Below are 22,818 nucleotides of genomic sequence, written 5' to 3'. Positions count from 1 at the left end.
TCACTTTCAAACCCAATTAAAGTCTCACTGCCCCACAAGATGGTGCTAGCACATTTTTAAAGGCACCGTTAACAACAGTGGAAAATGCTTTCAGAAGCAGTGAGGCTGTGCAGGGCTTCTCCCAGAGGTGTTACATCTTAGGTTGATATTGAAGCTCTCCTAACACTGAGCTGAAGCTTTTGGAGTGCTCTGTCCCTACACTAAGAACACTGTGCCCACTGCTCCCAGCCAATGGGGGACTCCCATGGGGCACCTCACACTGCAGGAATGAGACCAGGAACCAACCAGCCCTTGGTGGCCCTGAGAGGGAAAAGATATTTATTAATAACTGAATGTAAATCAATATCCATCACCCACTTCTTCAGAGGACAGCATCACTCAGGATGCTGCATCACCAGTCATCAGCTTCTGCCTTCTATAAGTTCATGACTACACTACTAAACATAAACGCAATTAGAAGTGATTATATAGAGTTTTGAAACCACTCTAAAATTTACGGTGATATATATATCTTGGTTATCTTCCAGTTACAAATTAAGCTGCAGCACCACAGGTGGAACACTGACAGAAAACTGCACATAAGAATATGGAGCTGAAAAGCCACTTATGCTTCTGCAAAGGCACTAAGCATGGAGCATGTACTACATACCCAATGTGTTGGCATTACATGCAGCCTTCCAAACATACTTCCAGAACTTAGAACATCTTTATTTCTGCCGTATTCTGGCCTAAAAGTTCGCTAAGATATTTTTGATAGTGCAATCATATACAGCTGACAATAAAGTTATTTCTCAGTTTCTAAAAACCAGTAGCTAACTTTTCTATACAAGAACCAATTAGAAAAGGTGTGTTCTGGCTAAAAATTGACCCCTTAATTCCCTTATTAATGCTTCCCGCAAAACAGTGCATCACAATGAAAGGAACACTCTCCAAGTTCACAGCACAGAAGCCATTACTTTGAAGTTCACAAAAACCCAGTACGTTACACAAGAGCCAAGAAAGCCACCAATGAGAAAACCACTGAATCAGAGATGTTACATCTGTGTTCTTTCCAGCTATTAAGGTATAGAAGAGGTGCTGCCAAGCTATAAACTGATACTTCAATGCATAACTAATTGGCAAATGAGTGCCAGCTACTTTCTTTTTTACTTTTAAATACCAGTCTTCAAATTACCACCATAAAAGTGATAAAAATTCAACTAACACGTCTAGCACTAACAACCGTGTGGAATTCACTCACCTTTCTCATTCTTCTCATGCAGAAGCTGGTTCAACAGAACCACATTCCAAACTACAACAACTGAAAATACACCGTAACTCCAGAATAATATTTTTGTTACATTTTGTCCCTGAAGCTTCATTCCAGATTAGGGTCTATCAATGTTCACTGCTACATAAGCACACAAATCTCTTTCCCAACACATCTGTCACCCAAATATATAAGACTTCAGCAGCTGCAATAAACAATCCCTATCTTCGTTACAAATGGGAAAGCAAAGAACTATTAAACTGCTCCTCCTTAAACAAACTGGTCATACAGGATATCTGTAACAGAGGCATGAATGTGAACGCTGACTGTTCCAGTCCACCACCTTCACCGTACAGCTGTGCATCCCTTACAGCTTCAGTATTATCAACGCAGAGTCAAGAAGCGTACTGCAGGATGGGTCTGGTAAGAGCAAACTGCCTTACAGGGACAACCTGACAATTACACACGAGCTGAAAAAGTATCTTACTTATTGGGTAGATGAGAAAGTAATGTATCATTTTGCCTAAGCATCTCTAAGGGTTCTGAAAGGATGCTGCCTCTTTGCAATAAGCTCTTCCCATTTGACTGCAGAAGTTTATTGGGGAAAAAAATAAAACGAAACCCCTGCTCTCCCAACACAAACAGAAATTAAGAATCAGCAGAAACCGCTGCATTTCACACTCTGATTCTCATCCCTATGCCTCTATCGCTGAGCCATCTCAGCTATTTTCAAAAGCAAATCAGGAAAGCCTTGTGGAAAGATGGTTGTTAATCTAACACAGAAGAGTGAAGAAAGAAAATCACGCAGCAGAAACTTAGCAGAATATGTGGGTGAGATGTAGAGGTACACGTGATGTCAGGTAAAGTCAGTTCCCTGAGAACACAGAGAGCCTGCAGCCAAAGCAGATGGAGCAGAAAAATGGGTGAATGAGAGCTGTGCTGTGAACCTTTCTCGTGACATGCATGCTTGGGAAGTAAAAGTCAAACCTATGTGCTCAGGAATAAAACTGTAAATGTATTTCAGATATTTACCTTCTCTCAGTTCCACATAAGTGAGGCAGGAAAGCCCTGTTTATCAAACAGAATTAACAAGTTATTTCTTAAACCAGAAGAACTGAATGGCCCTTTGTACTCCTCCTCATTTTAACCAAATTTAAGCTGCGTTCCTCTGGTTAATAGCAGAGGGTTACACACTCTTGTTCAGAGGCAGATTGAACAGGTGACATTTCACTGGTAATATGCAACAACAAAAAGTGTGACGCGTTTATTTGAATTACTGTTTGAGTCACGCACTGTGCTTATTTCTCAAGCAGCAACACACCTAGAGCTCTGCAAAAGAGCATTTTAAAGATGCTGACCCAATGAAGACCCTTCTATGAAAGGCCAAGCTTGCCAGACTTCTAAACCTGAGGTTAAAAGTCATCGCTTTAACTGGATAAGCTATCTGTATTAACAGCTGTAACATTCATTCTATCACAAACCAATAGTCTAAGGCAATATTCTTAGCGAGATTAAAAACCAATTTATTCATGAGCATCAACTCCAAAGGGAATTGCAGAACTTACATGAAGCAATGCCAGCATCCCACTGAATTTACAACAGAATGTATATACAGTCCACAATTTTACATTAAGACAAACTGTGGCACAGGACTATTAGATAACGATAAAAAAAGATGTATTTGTTCTTTTACAGCTTGACTATGTCACTGCAAATTTAATAAGATCATAGGTAATGACAGTAGAGAAAGAACGACAGCTATCTGTTGAGTTCTGCAATACTAATGCAATTACCAAGCCCATGCAGAGCAGGTACGTTGTGCCAAGCTGTGCTCCCACATGGTACAAACATCCTCACTAAGAAGAAAGCAATTAGAAGAAAGTTTTCTGAAAATAACTGATACATTCATGTTAAAGTGAAAAGAAAAAAGTTCTGAATATTTTAAGTGAGTAAAACAAATACCTGTGTCACAAAACCAAGAACCGTTTCATATCAGAAGTGAACCTTGATCTGCTCCCATTGCCCACAAACACCTCGTTTACACAGCTCTAGTTTACTTTCACCTCTTTACACTATCTATGCTGCCAGTACAAGAGCTCACAGTTCAGTCAACAGATCCTCATATTCTTATGACTAAGACTTGAGACGTAATATTTTTAATTTATCACTGTATCTAAAGAATATGTTTCTGAAATTGCTTCTGCTATCTATTATACTAAGCACTATGTACAGAATGATAATGATTTCATTATGTTTTTTACACTCTTCTGGAATCTCTGGTGGAAGGATTACTTAAAAAGTTGAAATTTGATTTATTATAATTTGATTACTTAAAAAATCGTGCTTTACTATTCAAGTAAAACCCATTTAACAATAACCCTTTTAATTAATCTTAAGGATTCTGTGTAAGTTACATAAATGCCATCAATAAAACGGGACAATTATTCCTATTTAAACCTACTACCAAAAGAACCCCAAACAACCAAAGACATACGCTGACAATAGGGGAAAGCCAATCAGTTTTCACAGTGGAATTGGAAATCAATCTGAAAGTTCAGGACTGATTAATCACAGTAAGCAAGAAAAACACAGGCTGCCAGGAGCTCAAACCAGCAATCTATCAGCTACATTCGGGCTTTCAGCGTATTTCAAATGGCCCTCGTGAAAGTCCCTGTAAGGCCTAAATGAAAAAGAATACATACAAAGGTAGGACGAGAATAGAAAGAGATTAAGAGAAATGACAGATATTTGCAAGAATGCGACTGGACTTGAAACAGTGCAAAATAACTTCTTATATACAGAAGTGTCATATATAACTCACACAAAATCCCCACTTCAACGTAACTCTTCACTGTTGAGTTACGGATTTGAAAAGGAAATTTGTAAAATGCTGAGATAAAAACTACGCAACAACTAGAAATTTCCCACCTTTAACTCTTAATGAGAAGCAAAAACCCCATAATTACACAGCACTTTATTTCAGTTCAAAGCCAGGTTATTTCCCCCCCTGAGACAGTAATTTCTTGCTTCTCAACAACATTTGCCCGAACTGTATAGGAATAATGGGGAAAATCAAACCAACCAACCTCACCTTCATTCATTTTTTGAATACTGTTAGGTTCAACTTAGGACAGAATGCCAAGTTATTTGTCTCTTCATAAGCATTCTATCCTAATAAAGAAATTCTATTATAGAATCTGATGTTGTATGTGTAAGGAACCACATCAAAGTGCTCAGCGTATTTACTAAAATCACAGCAATGCCTCTATGCAATAGCAGGACGTATTTTCAAGTCGTAGTTTGATTAAATCTGTACAATTAGCGTTACATTAAAGGCCCAGATCAACCCCCACAGTGCTTCCAACCCCACGCTCTGAGTTCGGGAGGGGATTCGATCATCTTACCTGCTTAGTTTTCTTTCGACTTCTTTGGTAGCTTTAGCTTCCAACTCTCTGGAACAAAAAACGATGTCGGTTCCCATATCAACAACAGCAACGCGACAGGAAGCAACGACCCAACACAACCCGCGGGGCGCTGAGCCGCACCCGCAGCGCATCGCATCGCACCGCAGCGCGCCCCGTGGCGGCCGGCAGCACAGGGGGGAGCACGGAGCGCCGGGCCGTCAACCGGGGACAGCGGGGAACGGAGGGGAGGGAGCGGAGCCCGGGGAGCCTTCCACAGCGCACATCCCGCACCGGATTGTTTCCAGCACTTCAAAGGACGCGATTCTGCTGCATCACTGAAACTTGGGGATCCGTCTCAAAACCAGAATCCCCACATCTCCGATCCCTCCTCATTTCTTGTGATCCCTCCCCATCTCCTCAGCCCGTGCACCGACTGCGGGAGAGGAACGGAGCGAACGGCAGCGGGACGGGAGGGCAAAGCTCAGCAGCGGAGCGGAGCGATCCGCCGCGCCTCCTCCCGCGCCCGAGGCCGCTCCCGCCGGGTGGGCCGAGCCCGCAGCCGGGCGGGGCCGCCCCGAGCCCCCCTTCCCTTCTCTCCCCCTTCTCTCCCCTTTCCCATTCCCATTCCCTTCCCCCGCCGCCTCCCGGCCCCTCCCCCGCCCGCCGCCCCAGACCCCTCTGGCTCCTCAGCCCGGCGGCTCCCGCCCTTCCCTTCGCCCGGCCCCGCCCGCTACCTCATGTATGTAAAGTGCTCGGAGTCCGGCCCGGCGTGGCTGCGGCCCGGGCCCGGCGCTGGCACGGCGGCTCTAAGCGGCCTGGGCCCGGCACTGCGGAGCGGGAGGGCCCGGCAGCTGCTGCTGCAGCACCGCCGCCATTTCCTGCCTCCTAACCCGGCCGGGTCCGGCCCCGCCGCACAGGAAACGAAACCCCGCCCCCCGAAGCGCTTCCGGGTTGCCGAGTTCTCCCAACATGGCGCCGTAGCAACCGCCCTAGAGACGGGTTGAAGTGACGGAGCCCTCGATTCGTTTCGGGGCCTGACCCGGACTAGGCCTCGGCAGTGTCCATCTGTGGGTGGATGGATAGATCTGAGCAGAGCTCCTTCCCTTTGACCAGCAAATTGCTTTGGGTGTCAGTGCACTCCTTACTAACCTTGAAAACACACTGAGTTCTAAGCATTCCTTTATGAAGCATCCCATAGAAAAGAGCAGCCACATCCCCGAGGATTGCAAAATAACACGGAAAATAACACAGATTTCCACCTATATTTTTCCCTTCGTGTCACGGTTCTTTCTGTTCCTGGGCACTGCTGATACAGCTCTGCTCTGAATTTTGGGTCATCAGTAGCTGCTAAGACTGGTGGAAAAGCATTAATGTCAAAATAACCACCATCAAATAAGACAATTCTGCTTCAGTTATCCTTCCACAAGCTTCATAAAGTCGAGGGAAGGAGCTGAAAAGCACCCAGCGCTCACAAACCTAGCTAGAAGTTGATTGATACGAACACTAAACTTAATGCAAAGAGTAAACAGAGCTATTGGAACTTCATACGCATGCAATAGAGAGGAGAAGCTCCAAGCCACACTCTGCTTTACTGCTCTCGAGTTCAGTCAAAATATCCCATAAATTACTTTGGAGAAATCAAACCAGTTGAGAGGGCTGACAGGAAGCGAATTGAGAACAGTAATGTTGAGAACTGTGATGTTGAGAAAAGGAAGATGAGATCAGACAGAAATCTGCAGTAGGCAGAGCCACATCCACAGAGGCTGAGGAAGCTCTGGGATGGGGTCTTTGTGGCCCAAATACTGCCAGTGTAAGCTGCAAAGTTCCTAAAAATGAAAGTGAAATCATTTAATTTTCACTGCCCAAGTCTACAGAATAACTAATGGCAAAGAGGGTCTTAAACATATATATATATAGTTAGAGCAATTTAAAGTGCTGTTACTGGCATAAACAATAAGCTTTTATAAGGGGGTGATTTGCAATACTAGTTTTAAACTCGTCAACTTAACAAGCATTTACAAACACTATGGCTGACTTCTGCTGCCAAGTTCCAAAGCTTACAGGATAATATTCTTAGAAAGCGGCAGATGCACCACTCTGAGCAGGCTGTCTGATAAAATGTGAATACAGATCATACAGTGAGTACAAATCATCCTTTTCTTTTTAGAAAGGCTGGTCTGTGAAGGCACTTGTGCCATACCAAGTACGCTGATGTCATACTCCTAGCTACTACATCTCTGCAAGGAAAAATATTGAGATATATTAGCTTTCAATATATTCTGTCTGGCCCCAGTGCTGGGTTGTTTTTGTGCACAGCCAAACTGTCACTCAGTCAGCTGCTTGCTGGCATTCCTGCATTTAGTTCTAAAGCCCTAGTTAAAAATATCCCAGCAGTCTGAACAGCTACAGTTCAAGGAATCATTGTTATTGTATGTGCCTGCAGTACTGTTCAGGAATTTCATTTTCTTCTAAGCTCCCTTCCACTGTTCACATGGAAATAAGCATCGTCCTGCTTGCTTTATTATAAGAGCTGCATTGAAAAGTGGTTTTCTTAGCATGGGGAAGTCCTTGCTCTCTTCATGCATCCAGCTTGCAACATCATCATGAACGTTTACCTGCTCAGTTTCAATTGGCTTTCACCATTCTTATTAATGTTAGTGAAAAAAATAAAATAATAATGAATGCCATTTTATTCGCCTTTAAAATAAATGGGTGCCCTGGACAAATGAGCAATTGTCTCTGGAAGTATCCTGCACTATCACCTGCTTTTCTGCAAGCATGAATGGAGTATTTTTCAACTGAAGCAGATCCTACTTTATTCAAGATGAGCACTTATGACAATGCAGCCTAGCCAGCAAGGTTATTTTTGTCCTCTTCCTAGAGGCTTAATGATAGATCTTGCATTGCTGTGAGCTGAACATGCACATGCATAAAGTGATAGCATTATTTTTCACATACTTAAAGGAGCCCTGACAGCTTGAAATTAGTTTCTCTGCTTCTATTAATAACTTGGAAGTTAAATTTGGTCTTAATGTTTATTTTTTTTTCATGTGGGGAAGTTAGGATTGTCATGTAATTGTGTGCAACTAAAAGCTGCTATTTGCTGGCATCTGGATTCAGCTTCCTTTGGCTGTTTCATTCACTGCAGTTCTGTTTTATCTGGCTTTAAAGGGACTGCGCAACGTAGGAGGGCTGCTGTTAAGTTAGTCCTCAGTGATGAAGGCTAATACATTCATTATGTATTCTTTTCATGTTGTTTTGTTAACTTTATTATGCCTCTTGCAATAAAATTCATAGTCGAGATCTGTAGTTTTCTGTATTATTTTAGATTGTTCCCTAATTTCATTTATGCCAGACTGCTGCAGAAAATGCTTCCATTCTGTCTTATAAATATTACAATTGTCTGTACTGCTGGCCAATCAGCTGCATTAACTAACCCCACTACTTATCCCAACATCTCCTCACACCAACCCAGCACTCCTTCAGCGTTCACCCTCCCAAGTGGCACTTTATTTCAGCCCTGTTCCTGCCTGCATCCCAGCAAAACAAAGGTACTTTGGGACTTGGGAGGCAGCACATCGTGTCCTGCTGGCACTGAACTTTGCTGCTTTCCCAATATGTACTTGAACATCTCCAAAGCACCACGGCCATATGTGAAACTAGAAATAATGGAAACAACTACTGAAGGGAACAACCTGCTCTGCCGTCAGGCAGCTGCCAGCGAAGGATCTCTGTTACATTTTCACCACTCAGTAAACATGGCCTTCTGGTCACTGATCCCCACGTATCCTCTCCCAACAGCAGCTCCCATCTGCCCCCTGCCAGCCTGGTATGCATCTGGATCCTCCTGTCTTCAGTTCCCCATTAACTTTTCAATTAGGATTTTTACATAATCAGAGTGAGAGAATAAACTGCAAGAGACAGAAGAACGTGTTGGCTAAAAGCAGTTAAAAAGGAGCTGGCGCCATTTCAGAGCTCCCCTTCCCTCCACCCTCCCCTTTATCTGTGTTTGCTGTGAAGGCTTCACGTGAAATGAAGCTTCAGCACCAAGTTCTAAAGCTGACATGTTAGGAAATACTTGCTGCCTAATGTCTGGGGAAAATAAAGCAAGCGGCTCCTTTATAAGTCTACATGAGAAGCACAGGCCTGAGTATGTGGAAAATTTGCCGTCAGTAACCCTTTGCTGCTTGTTACATTCAGCATCATTATGCATGAATGGAGGAACCGTCACGAGCAAAGCAGATTGTTTTCAAAATTGCACTTGACTTAAATAATCTAAATGAGCTGATCTGACAGACAAGACAAAACAGTTCTCTTGCTCACAGAGAGGCTCTGTGCACTGCTCTGCGGAACGGCTCTTCTCCTCATTCATGGTTGGGGTTTTATTTACAGGATGCATTTTTAGAACTATTTAAAAATAACATTGCTGGTGGGAGGAGCTGGGAAGGTGAAAGCCCTGAAAAAGCAGTTCCTGCTTATAAAACAAAGCCTGCCCAGGAGCAGCTCAGTTGAGTCAACCAAACTATTTATGCTCCACATCTGGGTCTCTGTAGGATCCTTAATTAGGAGGAGGCAATGCAAACGACAGAGTTGGAAGGTGCTAACACCAAATGTTGGGCTTGCCTTCCGAGCAGCCCTGGGAGGCAGCTCCCATACCATGATGCAAGGCTCACTGCAAAGCAGCCAGTGCCTGCTCATGGGCTGCAGCAGCGAGCAATCATCAGATCTGTGCTTGGGAAGACAGAATTTGCTGCCATGCCTCCAGGCTCCCAATGCCTTTCCAACATTATCGCTGTGACACACAGCAATCAGAATGGGGGGAGCAGGCACTTGGGCTTATTAAATGAGAATTTAATCCTACCCTTTAAATCAGCAAAAAATTATAAAAGATAACAAATTTCCCCACGTTTTAAAGCTAGTCCAACTTGCTTCCCTTGATCTGCACTTGGGAAGGCTGCCAACTGTAAAATGGAATCGCTCAGCCTGACTTTCACTCTGCATCCAGCCAATTACACTGTCCTCAAGTCCCCTGGTCTCCTAAGTGGCACAGTGCAATAGATGCTTCCAATAGATGCTTATTTATTTGCCAGGGCTGCACCACACCTCAGAAGGAAATTGCACTGAGGGTCCATTCCATCCTTCCCACCATGTGGAGGGGACACAGGCACAGCATCAGTCCCCAGGCTGTGCCTGTGCTGGAGCCACCTGAGTCATGGCTGGCAGCTTTATGGCCCTGGTTTCTGCAAGTTTTGTTTGTCTGTTTTCATTTTTCCTAGATAAAAAAGCAAATCTTAAAGTAGTGCAGCACTGTTTGGAGAAGCATGCAGTGACAAAACAGGGTCCTCTTCCACCACCATCATCAGGACTATGGGGTGAGGAGTGCAGGGAAAAAACATGGGCTTCTCCCTGTCCCCATCACTGCTGGGATCCCAGTGCTGCCCTGATGTTCACTGCATGGCAGGGTGAGGGCTCATATGGCCACTGAGGGGACACTTGGACAGGTGAGGTCTGCTGCTCCAGACCTGCACTGGTACCTCAGTGCACCTTCTCCCTTTCCAGGTGCTGCACAAGAATCTAATTACAAATCTCTGCCAACCTGACAAACATTTCAGCATCGAGTGTATCATTCCTTTTTGTCGGGTCTGTTTTCATTTACATCCACAAAAGTTTGTTCTTTTTGTTGTGCTTGTTTGCTTTATGTTCCCCGTGGATGTTTTTTGCTGTTGTTGTTTTATTTGAATAAACTGCCCTTATTTTCCCTTTCTGTTCAGTTCTGAGGAGCCCATTGGAGATCACAGATGAAGATCTCTTCCTTCTTCACTGCACAGCCAAACAAACACATTGCTTAGGGCTTAGGGCCAGCGTGTTGGTTTTGACAAATGGATTTCCATTTAGCTGTAAGTGCTGTGTTTTATAGAGTCATAGAACGGCCTGGGTTGAAAAGGACCGCAGCCATCATCTCGTTTCACCCCCTCCACCACGTGCAGGGCTGCCAGCCACCAAAGCCACATCCAGCCTTTAAGACTTTCACATTCTGGGGTGGCAAAGAAGCCCCAGGGGAAGCTCTGACCCTCCTGGGAGCAGCAGGCTGGGCTGGTACCGCTGCATCTCACTGCTGGCATCGAACTGCCGGCTTTGCTGGCGTTCCTTTGCATCGCATCGCCCTGCTGGCACTACGCTCTTTGCTGCTGGATCCCCTCCAGCTCAGCAGCCAGCACCGCGTGCCCGGCCGTTCCGAGAGCCCCGTGGCCGCCACGCCGCTCCCCTCCCGGGGCCCCTTCGCTTGTGGCAGGGCGGAAAACAGCCGGCCCCGCTGCGGAGCTCCGGGTTGGGGCCGCTCCTGGCCGTTCGCCAGCGCCGCGCTGCACACAAAGGAGCGGAGCGGCTCCGTTACCACGGAGATGGCGGCGGAGCGGCGGGGGGTGCACGGGATGCACGCGGGATGCACGCAGGGTATGTGCAATGCACAGGAAGCCCCCTGTGCAGCAAGGTGCCAGCCCTGCTGTGCATGGGGGAAGAAACGACCGTTCGCTGCATCCCTGCAGCAATGCGCACCGGCAGCCTTGATCGCTCTCATTGATTTGCAGGCAAAGAAATGAAAACAAAAATGGCAGGAGAATGAAGTGGCACGACAGGAGGAAAGGCCTCTGAAATAAACGCGTGCCACTTGCTGTTGGCTTTTGTTTCATCTGCTGCCCTTTTCTTAAAGGAAATCATTTCGTTTCCGAAGCTCCGTTCCCTGCTCGTAGAGCTGCCTCCTGCCACATTAACGCTATTTGCATGCGCCATCTCCTCCCACCCTTCAATAATTCACACCTTCATTTTTTATTCACTCAGTTGTCAGCTTCATTTACATACCGTATATCTATATTTGACACCGACTTCGCTCGCCTTCGTTTTCAAAACAGGAAATAGATTTCCCTTCTAATTTAATGGGAGAGACTGCAAAGAGAACATTGCTTACACCTCTGGCAGCTGCTGGGGGCTGGGAGCTGCCCCCACATGGAGCAGCAGCACTGAGCCCCACAACCTTCCCCGTCCTCCCCCTATGCCACGTGTGGGGCTGGGGACCACGGTTGGCACGGATGGAGCCTGACTTCCACTCGAGCAGTTGCTGTGCTTTGACAGCTCTGCCTTATTAATAGTGTGATGCAATTAGCAGGATTGTTGTTCAAGCTGTCATTAATTGTCACTTTTGCTGCTGGCCGGGTTCCAGCAGGCTGGGGTCCCTGCTGCAAATGCATTCAGAGCCTCAGGGGCAGCACAGTGCTGGGTGCGTGGGATCGAGGAGCAGCCCAGATCCCTGCTTTGTGGTGTGCATGGCCATGGTTGTAGTGTGGATGCAGCACATGGCTTTGGCTCCCTGACAGCAGCAACTGGTGGCCTGCAGTGGTCCAAAGCTGCCCTGCTCTGCACTGCCCGGACCTTGCTCCATGAGCACCTGGACAAAGGGCACAGCCGTGTGTTCCTTGGAAGCACAGCTGTGTGGTGCAGGGCCTGGCTGTGTTCACATGGACAGGCTTAAAACGATGGAAAGCAAACTGTGCTGCAGGCTATTTGAAAGAGAAGACATGGATCAGGAAGAGCTAAATCAAAGAGTCGGTCACTGAGGGGCGGCTCAGATCCCCCTCCCTCATTTTCTACATTACTAGAGAAAACACAGAGCTGATATCAGACAAATGAGCCCTCTGGATCCAATTTTTCAAGTTAATGAGCTTCCCTCACAGCTCTTCCCCACAACGGAGACTTCCAGCACCGACCCTTTGCCACAGGCTCTAATGAGCAAAGCCACCACCATCCATCTCTATACCCACAGAGGGGATGGCCTCTGCCACGCTGCTCAGGTTCTGCCCCCACCAGTGGGGTGTACCCACATCATTGGGGTGTGCCCACATCATTGGAGTGTGCCCACATCATTGGGGTGTGCCCACATCATTGAGGTGTGCCCACATCATTGGGGTGTGCCCGCTGCCATCCCCAGCCCAGGACCTATTCCTACTCTCCAGGTCTCAGTGCCTTCATTCAGCTGAGCCACGTGCCAGCTCGGAACCACCTCCTGTTCCAGGAGGAAATTGCTTTTCATGCCCCCAGGAACCTCTCTGCAGTCTTTGCTGGGAGATTTCAAATGGACTTCAGCGTATTACTAAGATTCTGCCTTGTAATTGTCCTCTGCAGAGCTGAGCAGAGGAAAGCACAGAGGCTGAGGACGGCTGCAGCACTCACACTGCTCTCCCACCATTATGCTTAAATTAACAGATTTTTTTTTTTTTGGTAAACTGACGACTAATTTTCTCTTGGGAATAGATCATTAAATTACAGATTACCAATGACAATTTACAGCATCTGGACAGGAATTAGAGGGAGGGGCAGAGGCAGCATTCTGTCTGTTTCCCCCCTCCCTTCTGCTTTATTCCCCACCCATTCTGCTGGGGATCTTCAGCCCCAGATGCAGCCCAGACCCCCCCACCCTGCACCTGGGTGTCCCAGCACAGAGATGAGGTGAGGTTGGGATGCTGCTGGGCTGACCCCACCTGCCCACCTCTGCACGGCTGCTGGGGAACAGCGGCTGCACTCAGAGCTGCATTCTTCCAGACAAGCTCAATTTCTTTGCAGCAATGAGGCACAATGGAGGCGAGGAGCTGCCTTCTGGGGAGGGGCGGCTCGGGAGCATTATGTCTGGGGGCTCGGAGTGAGGAAATGCAGATTTCTTTATTGCTTTGATCATGCATAATTTAAATATTCAAACTACTCTGGAATTCATTGAATTATACATGAATTGCACAGGCAGCGTTTTTGTAACTCCTGAAAGGCATGAATTTTTTCCCCCTCTCCCCTTATATAACCTTAACGTTTCTTATTATTTTTATTTTAACCCAATTCAATTGCATTCCAAATCAACTGGAGAACTGCACGTATCCTGCTGAGAGCCACCAAAACACACGCTGCAGCGCTGGGGAGCTGCAGGGCTCTGTCACAGCGTGGGGCCAAGAGTGAATGGGAGGGTTTGGGTGCAGGATGGGTGGGCAGGGAGCACAGCCCAGACCTCAGGGGTCTGTCTCAGCAGAACTGTCCCCTCTGGGAACTGCCTCCAATAGCCACAGGCTGACCCTAATCTGTGGCACTGCCCTCATCACTTTGCTCTGCCTGCATTGCCACTCACCTTGGAGCCACCACCGCTGTGAAGGAGCACCTTCTGCTGGGCCTGAGGATGAACACACAGCTCTGCTGCCATGCACAGGCAAGGAGGTGCTCCATGCTCTGGCCCTTGGAGCAGCAGCCCTGTCTGCAGCCTTTCCCTTGTTACCTCGCTCTTCATTATTCTCCTCTACCCTTTTAATTTCTCTCTAAACTCAACCAGCTATTGCTGTTCAAACTGAAATAATTAATTGGGACAAAATTGCCACTGTAGGAGGAAAGAATGATTAAACCCATCCAGCGGACAATGGGGCAATCATAGCCTAAGCATCTAATTACAGGGTTAGAGAGTGTGGATGTGGGGATAATAACAGGGCCTTTTGTGAACGTGTTGCTGGATGAGCTGGGAGGAGGCTCCGTGCTTGACTTCGCTCCAGGTTCAGTGCATGATTCCTGGAGTAAAAACACAAATGTGGGAATAAAAGATCATTATGGGCTGGACACCCCCAGAGGTGTGCTGGGGAAACAGGAGCAGCGGGAAGCAGCAGCCGCTTCCATGGCTCTGTCTGCAGCGTACAGGACTTGCTTGGGATGCAGACGATGACTCAAGGAGGTGACCAGGGCATGATCACTGTTAGGAGCACAAGGAATATGTAATGGAGCGAACTGATAGAGCACAACGCACCTGTGCATGTAGGGGTGTCTGTGCACAGCCACTCCACAGGAGGTACCACCAAGAACTGCAAGGAATACAGTGAGAGCTCCCTGTGGAGCAGCTCCACAAATCCTGGGGCAGGGGGGGCAGGAGGAAACATGGCAATGGGAATGTCACAAGGTTTCTCAAGGAGCAAAATAGGCAGCAAAAGGCAGCAGTGCGAGGACCTGCAACACCGCACAGGTGGAGGCAATGCAACTTCACAGCCTGTCCCGGGGTGCACAGCCCCACAATGCCCTGAAGCAAGAGCCATCCACCATCTCGAGTCAGTCCAAGCAGCCAAAAAACCACAGCTAAATCCTTCACCTGGAGTTCTCCCACCAAGCTCTCACAGGAGCTCAGTCACTACAATGCCACCCGCAGCCCTGCACCCCTCACCCCACATACATACTTAGCAGCCAATCGGGGACCTGTGACTGCCCTTAATGAAGACACTTTTCATCTCCCCAATCTCAATGAGAGCGAGCTTATAGCGGTGTGAAATTGCAGACGGTCACGGTGTGAAGTGGTGAGGCTTCCAAGGTACCCAGCAAATGGAGCTCAAGCTGCCCAACACGTATAAATCTCAGGCAACTCCGAGTCACTTTGAGTAATAGTTCATTTTCTGATTTAATTCTGTCTGTGACCGGAGTTTCTAAAGGCATTTGCAACCATGGGTTTGTCCTAGAGGAGGGGTGAATCCTGGGGGTTAAATGCAGAATCAAGGAGGCTCCTCCCTGGCTCTTGGCCGCAGACTGGCACAGTGACATTCAGGTTATCCCAGGAAGGATTCCCTCTGTGCTGAGCTCCAGGGAGGGCTGGGGGGTGGCTGGGGATGGTCTCCTCACAGTGCCCCATGCATAGTGCTACAACACAGGGCAGGTGCCTGCATTGCACCAGCACAGTGCAGCATTGCCCGCTGGGTTAACTCCCTTGGTGCCAAGGAGAGGGGATGACAGGGATGAGTGAGGCAGCTGGGTGGGAAAACTGCAACTCGAGGGTATGAAGCACTGCTGGAAGGAATTCAACACGAGCAGACAGGACGATACCCATCCCCGATACAACTGTTTTTGTGCCTGCCAGAGCGGAGCTATGTCAAAAAGCAAAGAAACAGACCCCTGTGATCAAACACACAGCAAGAAGAAATGGCCAGAGTAAAATGCAACCCAGCAGCAACTGCTCAGAAAGAAAAAAATGCTGCCTTACTGTTCGAATTCTTCTTGTACCAGAGAGTGGAAGGCCTTTTCTTGGCACTTAAATGGTGGTGACTCTTCTTGGACCTATATGGAAACAAGAGATGGGAGAAGTTCAGCTGTGCCGGATTCAGAGCCTGGAGCCTGAGAGCTGTGTCTGTGGTGCAGCTTGTGCCAACTCAGTGCTGGTACCACCACCATGGCACCACCACCATGGCACTGCCCACGGCCCCAGGGCTGCTGTGCTGCTGGGGCTGTGCATCCTGCCTGGCACTGGGTAGTTCTGCCCAGAGCAGATTTTGCTGCTTGCTCTGAGTCAGCCACCTCCATCTGAGAACAAACACACGACAGAACAGACCTGGAACTGTAATATACACAGGCCTAATTAATCACATTACTCATGAAAATATATTGGTATAATTAATAATACAAGGCATCTCTATTGGCCTCTGCGGCGCAGCAAATTATGAGGCAGTAATACTTGGACGCGCTGACCTGGATTTCATACATAATCCATCAGGGCAATCCCACCAGATCGGGTCTCTGGAGACACAAACAATGCAACTGTGATAATTAAACAAAAGCGAGATGGACAGAATGGGTGTCACATTAATCACTGCTAGTACTACAAGGAAGGGATGGGACACTCTGAGCCTGTCTGTGTATCTCTATACTTTGGGTATCTTCATGTTATCAGTTCTGGGAAGCTGAAGGCACGTTCAGAGGGAGAGCTTTGGTGAGAGGTATGGGAGGTGCAGGGCTGGCTGCTGGCAAACTGAGGTTTAACATCCCATTAATGGGAATGTATCTGGCAGCACAAAGTGAAAGGTCTGCAGACAAACAGACAAAAACATTTGCAATGAAGAAGGAAATCTGGTCAAATCACAGCCACAAAGCAATGAATTCACTTGGTTCAGATGTCACAGCAAAGGAGATGAGCAGCATGGATGGCACTGAGGCATCCCCGGGGCTAAACCTGGGCTTGGAGGGCTCCTGTCAGGGCTCCCCCTCCCAAATTAGTTTAATCAGGTCTGTCGTTAGTCATCTTCGCTTGAGCCCTCATTTGGAGGCCATTTAAAAGGGATTAGAGAAAATCTCCCCTCTTTTTTTTTTTCCCCATACAATAGAGATTAACTGTTGGGACTTGCGAAGCATTTTCACAGTGATGGAAAGAAGAGAACGTACCCATAAGCAAAAAGCCCCATACCCTGCACCACGAACCAGGGCTCAATGACAGCAGGATGTGCGGCTCCTCCTGCCCCAACTAAACCCAACCAGGTAAGCACAGAGTGACGCAAAAATACAGCTCAGGGTCAGTTCGGCGGCGGGTTTTCCAGTGCTCGCAGCTCTGAGTTAAGCAGAGGAACGAACCGTTTCAATGCAGCAGCAGTTCACATTTGCCAACCAATGGGAAGTTCTGCACTGGATTCCTTTTCCTGGAGGAGGGGCCTGGCTCCCCCCCCCCGAGGCCCGATGCAGGCAGGGGGGTGTAGAGCAAATCCTTCCCGATGCCAAACGGGGGCTCATAGCAGTAAAAGGGGTCCGTGGCAAACTGCAGGCGCTGCTGGGACACGGCCATTCCAGTAGAGACCCTCCCTCCTCGTCCATCCCACAGCACAGGGATGAGCTGCACCCCGTGCCCACACCCTGCAGTGGGGGGACCTTGCTAAAAGCTCGTTAATCTTTAATGAAGCATTTGGGTTAATCGAAAATGTTACTCACCTGTCAGGGGGAAGGGATCCTGATGTGGGCATTCCTCCAGCTGACCTGCTCCAGCTGTGCCCAGTGCATGGTGACATGGGGTCATGGGGATGCCCATAGGGCACAGGGCACTGCAACCTGCCCGGCCCTGCATCCCTGACCCTGCACACAGCCATGCACACATCCTAAATGAGAGCCACTGCCTCCACCTTCAGCAGATTTCTGACTCTTTGGGTCCAAAGGGCGACCGCTCTGGGTTTGGGTTCGGCATCGACTGAGAGAAGTCCTCAGTGCGTTCTGTGCCAAATAACTAAGGTTAATTTGATTTGATGCACCGCTTCATTACCATAAACAGCTCACAGTGTGTCAGTCCTCCGTAATTACAGCTCCCTACAGCCGGCATCGTGCTCATTTCCCATCACTGACAGTGCTTTGCTATGATCGCCTCCCAGCTCCGCGCTCCTGCACGAGCTGCCCCATCAGTAATTAGGTGTCATTTATTCTGCAGCTGACGGTTACACTAATTTACAAAAATAAGGGCAAGGATATTGAATTTACTTTCCATCACAGCTAGATTTATGTCTGACGGTTTGGGCCACAGCCTGGCTCTGCAGCTCCCAGTGCCAGCAAGGAGAAGGGCACAGTGTGCAATGGGAATAGCTGGGATGCAGGAAGAACAGCAAAAATGCATCAGGAACGTGCAGTACACCCCAGGAATACCCAGCACACATGGGAAAAAACCCATCAGAGGGGAGGAAAACAGTAATTAAGAGGAACCCACAGCACACAGCAGGAATCCCCAGCACACAAGAGCCCAAAGCAACGGGCACAACCTCAGTATATTGACATGAATGGGATGGGTGAATGAGTCAGAGCTTGAAGCTGTGCCCTGAGCTCTGCCCGCTCCTGCTGCAGGACAGTGACCCACAGCCATAGACAAGCCCAGTGCCAGGAGTAGCGGGGGGCAGGGGCACAGCCGAGGGGCTGCACAGTGGAGCTGCAGGAGGGCAGTGCCCACACACAGCAGCACAGAGCTCCTGGGGCTGAAGGTGTTGGTTCCCCTTCTTCTTTATTTTATTATTATTATTTTTAATTTAATTGAATTGTCCATGGAGCTGAACTGATGGTGTTTGCAGTGACTGCTGAATTAGCAGGGTACCAGACTGTGACCATATAAAACACATATTGTTAAAAGGCACTTAGGGCTCCCTTGGAAAGGGTTTGCTGAGCCTTTGAACAAGAACCCAAGGGAAAGCCCTTTATTACCTCTGTGACCGGGTCAATTACTCTAGAACTGAGCAAATTATTTATGAGGTAATCAGCCTATTAAAACATTAACACATCCATCCCTGTGCTGCTGAGCTGGCTCTGTCCTTATTGCTTCGGGTGTGGGGCTGGGCTTTAATTTGCTGAGAGACTTCTGAGCATCAGAACTCAGCTGTAGCTGTTGCCATCAGTGTCTCTGTCTGCCTTGTAAGTAGCAGTGCATGAACTGAGGATGTGAGCTGGGTGAGCTGAGCCTTTGGAGTGATAAAGCATCAAATGTAGGTAATGGACAGGTGGTGAGACCGTACAGGATGGGAATGGCTGTCTTAATCTACTACACAGACACTCTTCACTTTTTTAAATGCCTTTTGGCTAGTCATTTGCCTGCATTTGATATTTTATTATCACATCTTTGATGACATTTCCAGGTACTTACTAAATCAAGATGGAGCTGTGCTTTGTGCTGACTGTCAGATGGGGAACCCAAAGAGCAAAGGGAGCGGATGGGAACAGGTCTTGCCCTGTGCTGGGAGGGGAGGAGTAGGACTGGGCACACTGCTGGGGCTCAGCACCATGGGACAGGAGGGGCTTTGAAACCCATTCCTACCAATTGCAAAGCTATGCCCTAGGAAGTCATGGGCTCACAGGTTTTAATCTGGCGCAAAAGATGGCTGGGAGCGAATCCGTACAAGCAAAAAGGAAGGAAAAACCCACAGAGAAAACCCTGCACACCGCGCCCAAGCTGAACCTCAGGAACTGGGACAGGAGGCTCCTCAGCTCTCTGTGATGGACACGGAGCTGCAGTGAGGAGGAAAAGCAGCTCCCTTGGTGCACTTCAGCAGCGCGGAGAGTTCAGTGCCCAGCCAGCACATCCCTCCTCTAACACAGCCCCGCAGTGACCCACACAACACCGGCAGCGGGATGTGGATGATTGGCAGCCACATTCAGCAGCCGCAGAAATCCCCGTTTTGTTGTTGCTGTGAGATCTTTCGGGATGTCTCTGAAACATATGGCTTCCTTCAGCGGCACAAAGGGGCCAGCCATTACCCAGGAATGCCCCGCGTATTAAATACGGGATCACTGCCGTCACAATGCAGCACCAGCACGGCAATTCATACCCAGCGTCGGCTCAAAGGAGCTTTTGTAGATAATTAGTTCAAGGACAGGAAAAAAATTGCTACTAATGCTTAAAACGGAGCGGATGCTCCGCGCAGCGCTATCTCCTGGTACGCGCTCGGCTCATTGTCTCCCCATATCTCGAGCTGAGCCTGATTAATTTTACTTTTCTCTCCAATTTCTCTGCTGACAATGCGCGGGGAACAAAGGCTCCTGCCTGAACAGGGGCAGTAATTCATCGGCGCTCTCAGAGTCGATGCACAGCTGCCCCTTCCCAGCGTGGCTGCCAGGCACCGGCTCTGCGTGCCCTCTGTTCCCATGGTCTCCAGGGAGATGGTGATGGACCTGCATCCTAATGGACAGTGCCTGTGTCGGGCCCCTGCAGCCCCTTCCAGGCTGGGGCTGAGCCCATGGCCCTGTCTGCCTTTGGGGTTGTGTGGTTGTTTGCGTGCTATGAGCATGGCAGGGGGCAGGTGGGGCACCAGGGCATGGCGGAGCCTGGACTCAGCACCACGGCACAGCACACACTCCAAACACTCACCCCAAATGCTTACGGATGGGGAAGAAAAACAATTAATCCCAGCATCAAGGCAATGAGCTATGGTAGCTTCAGGTGTCCCACCAGCCTGGAGCACTGGGAGCATCACAACGGCTGCAGGGATGCAGCCACAGGAGCACAGCAGGGAGCTGGTGGGAGGAAGAGACACCAAGCAACAGCCCTTGGTGCATGGCTCTGCATGAGCAGCAGCACCCCATAACCTGCAGCACCCCACAACCTGCAGCACCCCATAACCTGCAGCACCCCACAATCTGCAGCACCCCACAACCTGCAGCACCTCACAGCCTGCAGCACCCCACAACCTGCAGCACCAACCAACCTGCAGCACCAAACAACCTGCAGCACCCCGCCACACTCCCACACCCAGCAGCCCCATGCCAAGGCTGCAGGCATCGAAGCTCCCGCACGCACCCTGCATGCTAATGAGTGATGGTGGGATTGCTGCGCCAATTACTTGCTGGCAGCAGCGGTGCACTCACCAAACGGGAGCTGCGGTGCCAAAGCAGAGGGCAGAGTCTCGCAGCGCGGCGGTGACACGGAGCTCTGTGTGCTGCAGGTACGGCTCGGAGACAAAGGGGCAGGTGAAGGAAGCAGACAGACCTGCTGGTGTTTTTGTATTTAAGTTTTTTTTTCTCCTTTCTTTTCTTTCTTTTGTGGAGCTCACGCAGCATTTGGGGCCACACGCCGCCACGTGGCAGGGTCAGGGTGAGCGTGATGAGCCAACCTGCCCCCAAAGTGCCACCGTGACCCCATCATGCACCGACCCTCTGAAACTTCATTGTAAAGATCTAATTTACAGCGAGCTAACGAAATAATTAATTTTTTTGAAGCGGGCTCCTAACCTTTAGAACCAACTCATTTCGGGGGGTGGGGGAGTGAAAGGGGAGCAAAATGCCAAGATTTCGATGAATATTTAATAAATGCTCATGAGCTCGGTGACTTGGAGCCGCGCCAGCTCCATTTGAATGCTGCCCTTTGTTAATAACTAAATTGACGCCTCTGTTGCTCTTCGGTGTTTGTGGCTCTATCAAGCTGTAATCTGTCACAGCGCATATGGGGGAAGAGCAGCTCTGTGAGTGCCCGGCCCCACAGCACCCGCAGAGCAGCGATGGTGCTGCATCGTGCTCCCATCCCTCCAGCTCCACCCAACATACACACACACACGTTTGTGTAGGAACAGACAGAAAACGGAGCAGAACATCCAAAAGAGAACGCTGAGCTCTATGGGGATGCATGGGGACGGCCCCATTCCTGCAGCAGAGTTGGAGCACCGTGATGCTGCAGGGTCTGTGGTAGCTGCCCCCGCTTCTCAATTAGTTTAACTAATTGGGCAACAGCTCCAATGTAATTCGCTCGGTTCTCCCAAACCATTAATTATTCTGCATTCAGGACAAATAGGCTTTGCAGTGGCAGTGTGGGCTCATTGGCATTCCCGGCACACGGCAGCGCTGGGAGCGGTGTCTGAGCGGCACGGGCTGTAATGAAACGCGGCGAGGAAACACTCCATTGGCCACATGCAGGAGCAAAGGGGGGGAAAAAAGGAAAAACAAACCCCATTTCCATTTGGCATGAAATGAGCTACACACAGAACAGGGAAATGAGGGGCTCTGGGGACAAAAGGGAAGGTTTGGGGGAGGCCCTGGAAGCCCCACATCCCGCTGCCACCCATCCCATGGCAACACAGGATGCTGTCACTCTCCATCCCATGGTGGATCCCTCCCGGAGGTCCCATGTCATCCCTGACAGGCTCATGGCACAGCCCCCACTGCGACCTCATCCCCACTCATCCCCACGTGCACAACAGCAGCAGAGCCAGCTCCATCACCACAGCGTGTTCAAGAAAACAGAATGCACCAATTAAATACAGCTGATGAGGGGCACCACCAGCCTTGTGCCCACGGTGCCAGCATGGCCACTGCATGCATGCTACATGCATTCCACAGGTCATCCCCAGACCATTGTGCCATCCCTTGTGCTGGCAGCCACCGAGACCACACGTGGGCTCCCCATGAGGCTGCGAGGCCCCAGCAGCCATCCCAGGGAGCGGCATTTCCAGCCCACGTTGTCGCTACCAGCAGTGCCCCAATGGACCAGCACCGTCCCACACCTACCTGCAGTGCCAGCGGGGGAGGACAGGGCCGAGCGCCCGCTGCTCCACGGGGACGGGGGGGGCCTCGTGCTTGGCCAGCGCTGCCCCACGCGCTGCAACCCAGGTGGGCACCAGGCACTGCCTCATTCGCAGAGGTGAAAGGGAGCGGCCGGCTGCAGCCCTGGCATGTCGAGGAGCTTCTCTTCCCTCTCAGAGGAGACGAAGGAGCGCCCCGGCTTCATCTGTCAGCGCGGCGCTGCTGCGTTATGTCCTTGAGACACAGACCGATGCCATCTGGGCAAAATGCCACGAGATCCCTGGAGACCGGGGAGGATCGCGCTGCCTGCGAGAGCTGCACGGAGCCGAGCACGCCGCTGCCATCAACACATGTTAACTGCTTTGTGGCTGGGGC

At 49.2% G+C, this 22,818-nt stretch overlaps 1 protein-coding gene across 7 annotated transcripts in view; it reads right to left on the bottom strand.

Moving 5' to 3' along the window:
• Positions 1 to 22,592, bottom strand: part of TNRC6A (trinucleotide repeat containing adaptor 6A) — a 57,286-nt gene extending 34,694 nt beyond the window's left edge. For 2 of the 7 annotated variants that reach the window (XM_032447648.1, XM_032447651.1), the window contains exons 1-4: positions 17,047 to 17,217; positions 15,689 to 15,762; positions 4,654 to 4,701; positions 2,282 to 2,317 (exon numbers count right to left, since the gene is read on the bottom strand). In XM_032447648.1, the coding sequence (XP_032303539.1) occupies positions 2,282 to 2,317; positions 4,654 to 4,701; positions 15,689 to 15,762; positions 17,047 to 17,202 (314 nt within the window). In that variant the 5' untranslated portion in view covers positions 17,203 to 17,217. Of the gene's footprint in view, positions 1 to 2,281; positions 2,318 to 4,653; positions 4,821 to 5,387; positions 5,567 to 15,688; positions 15,763 to 17,046; positions 17,218 to 20,796; positions 21,004 to 22,428 lie in introns of those variants that run through there. The other 5 variants (XM_015876748.2, XM_032447647.1, XM_015876746.2 and 2 more) reach the window with 5 other exon arrangements.
• Positions 22,593 to 22,818: the final 226 nt, after the last annotated feature.

The sequence above is a fragment of the Coturnix japonica genome, chromosome 14 (assembly GCF_001577835.2).
Source record: "Coturnix japonica isolate 7356 chromosome 14, Coturnix japonica 2.1, whole genome shotgun sequence".
NCBI classification, from domain to species: Eukaryota; Metazoa; Chordata; class Aves; order Galliformes; family Phasianidae; genus Coturnix; species Coturnix japonica.
The sequence above is the reverse complement of the archived record's forward strand: the minus strand, read 5'-3'. Positions and strand labels throughout refer to the sequence as shown.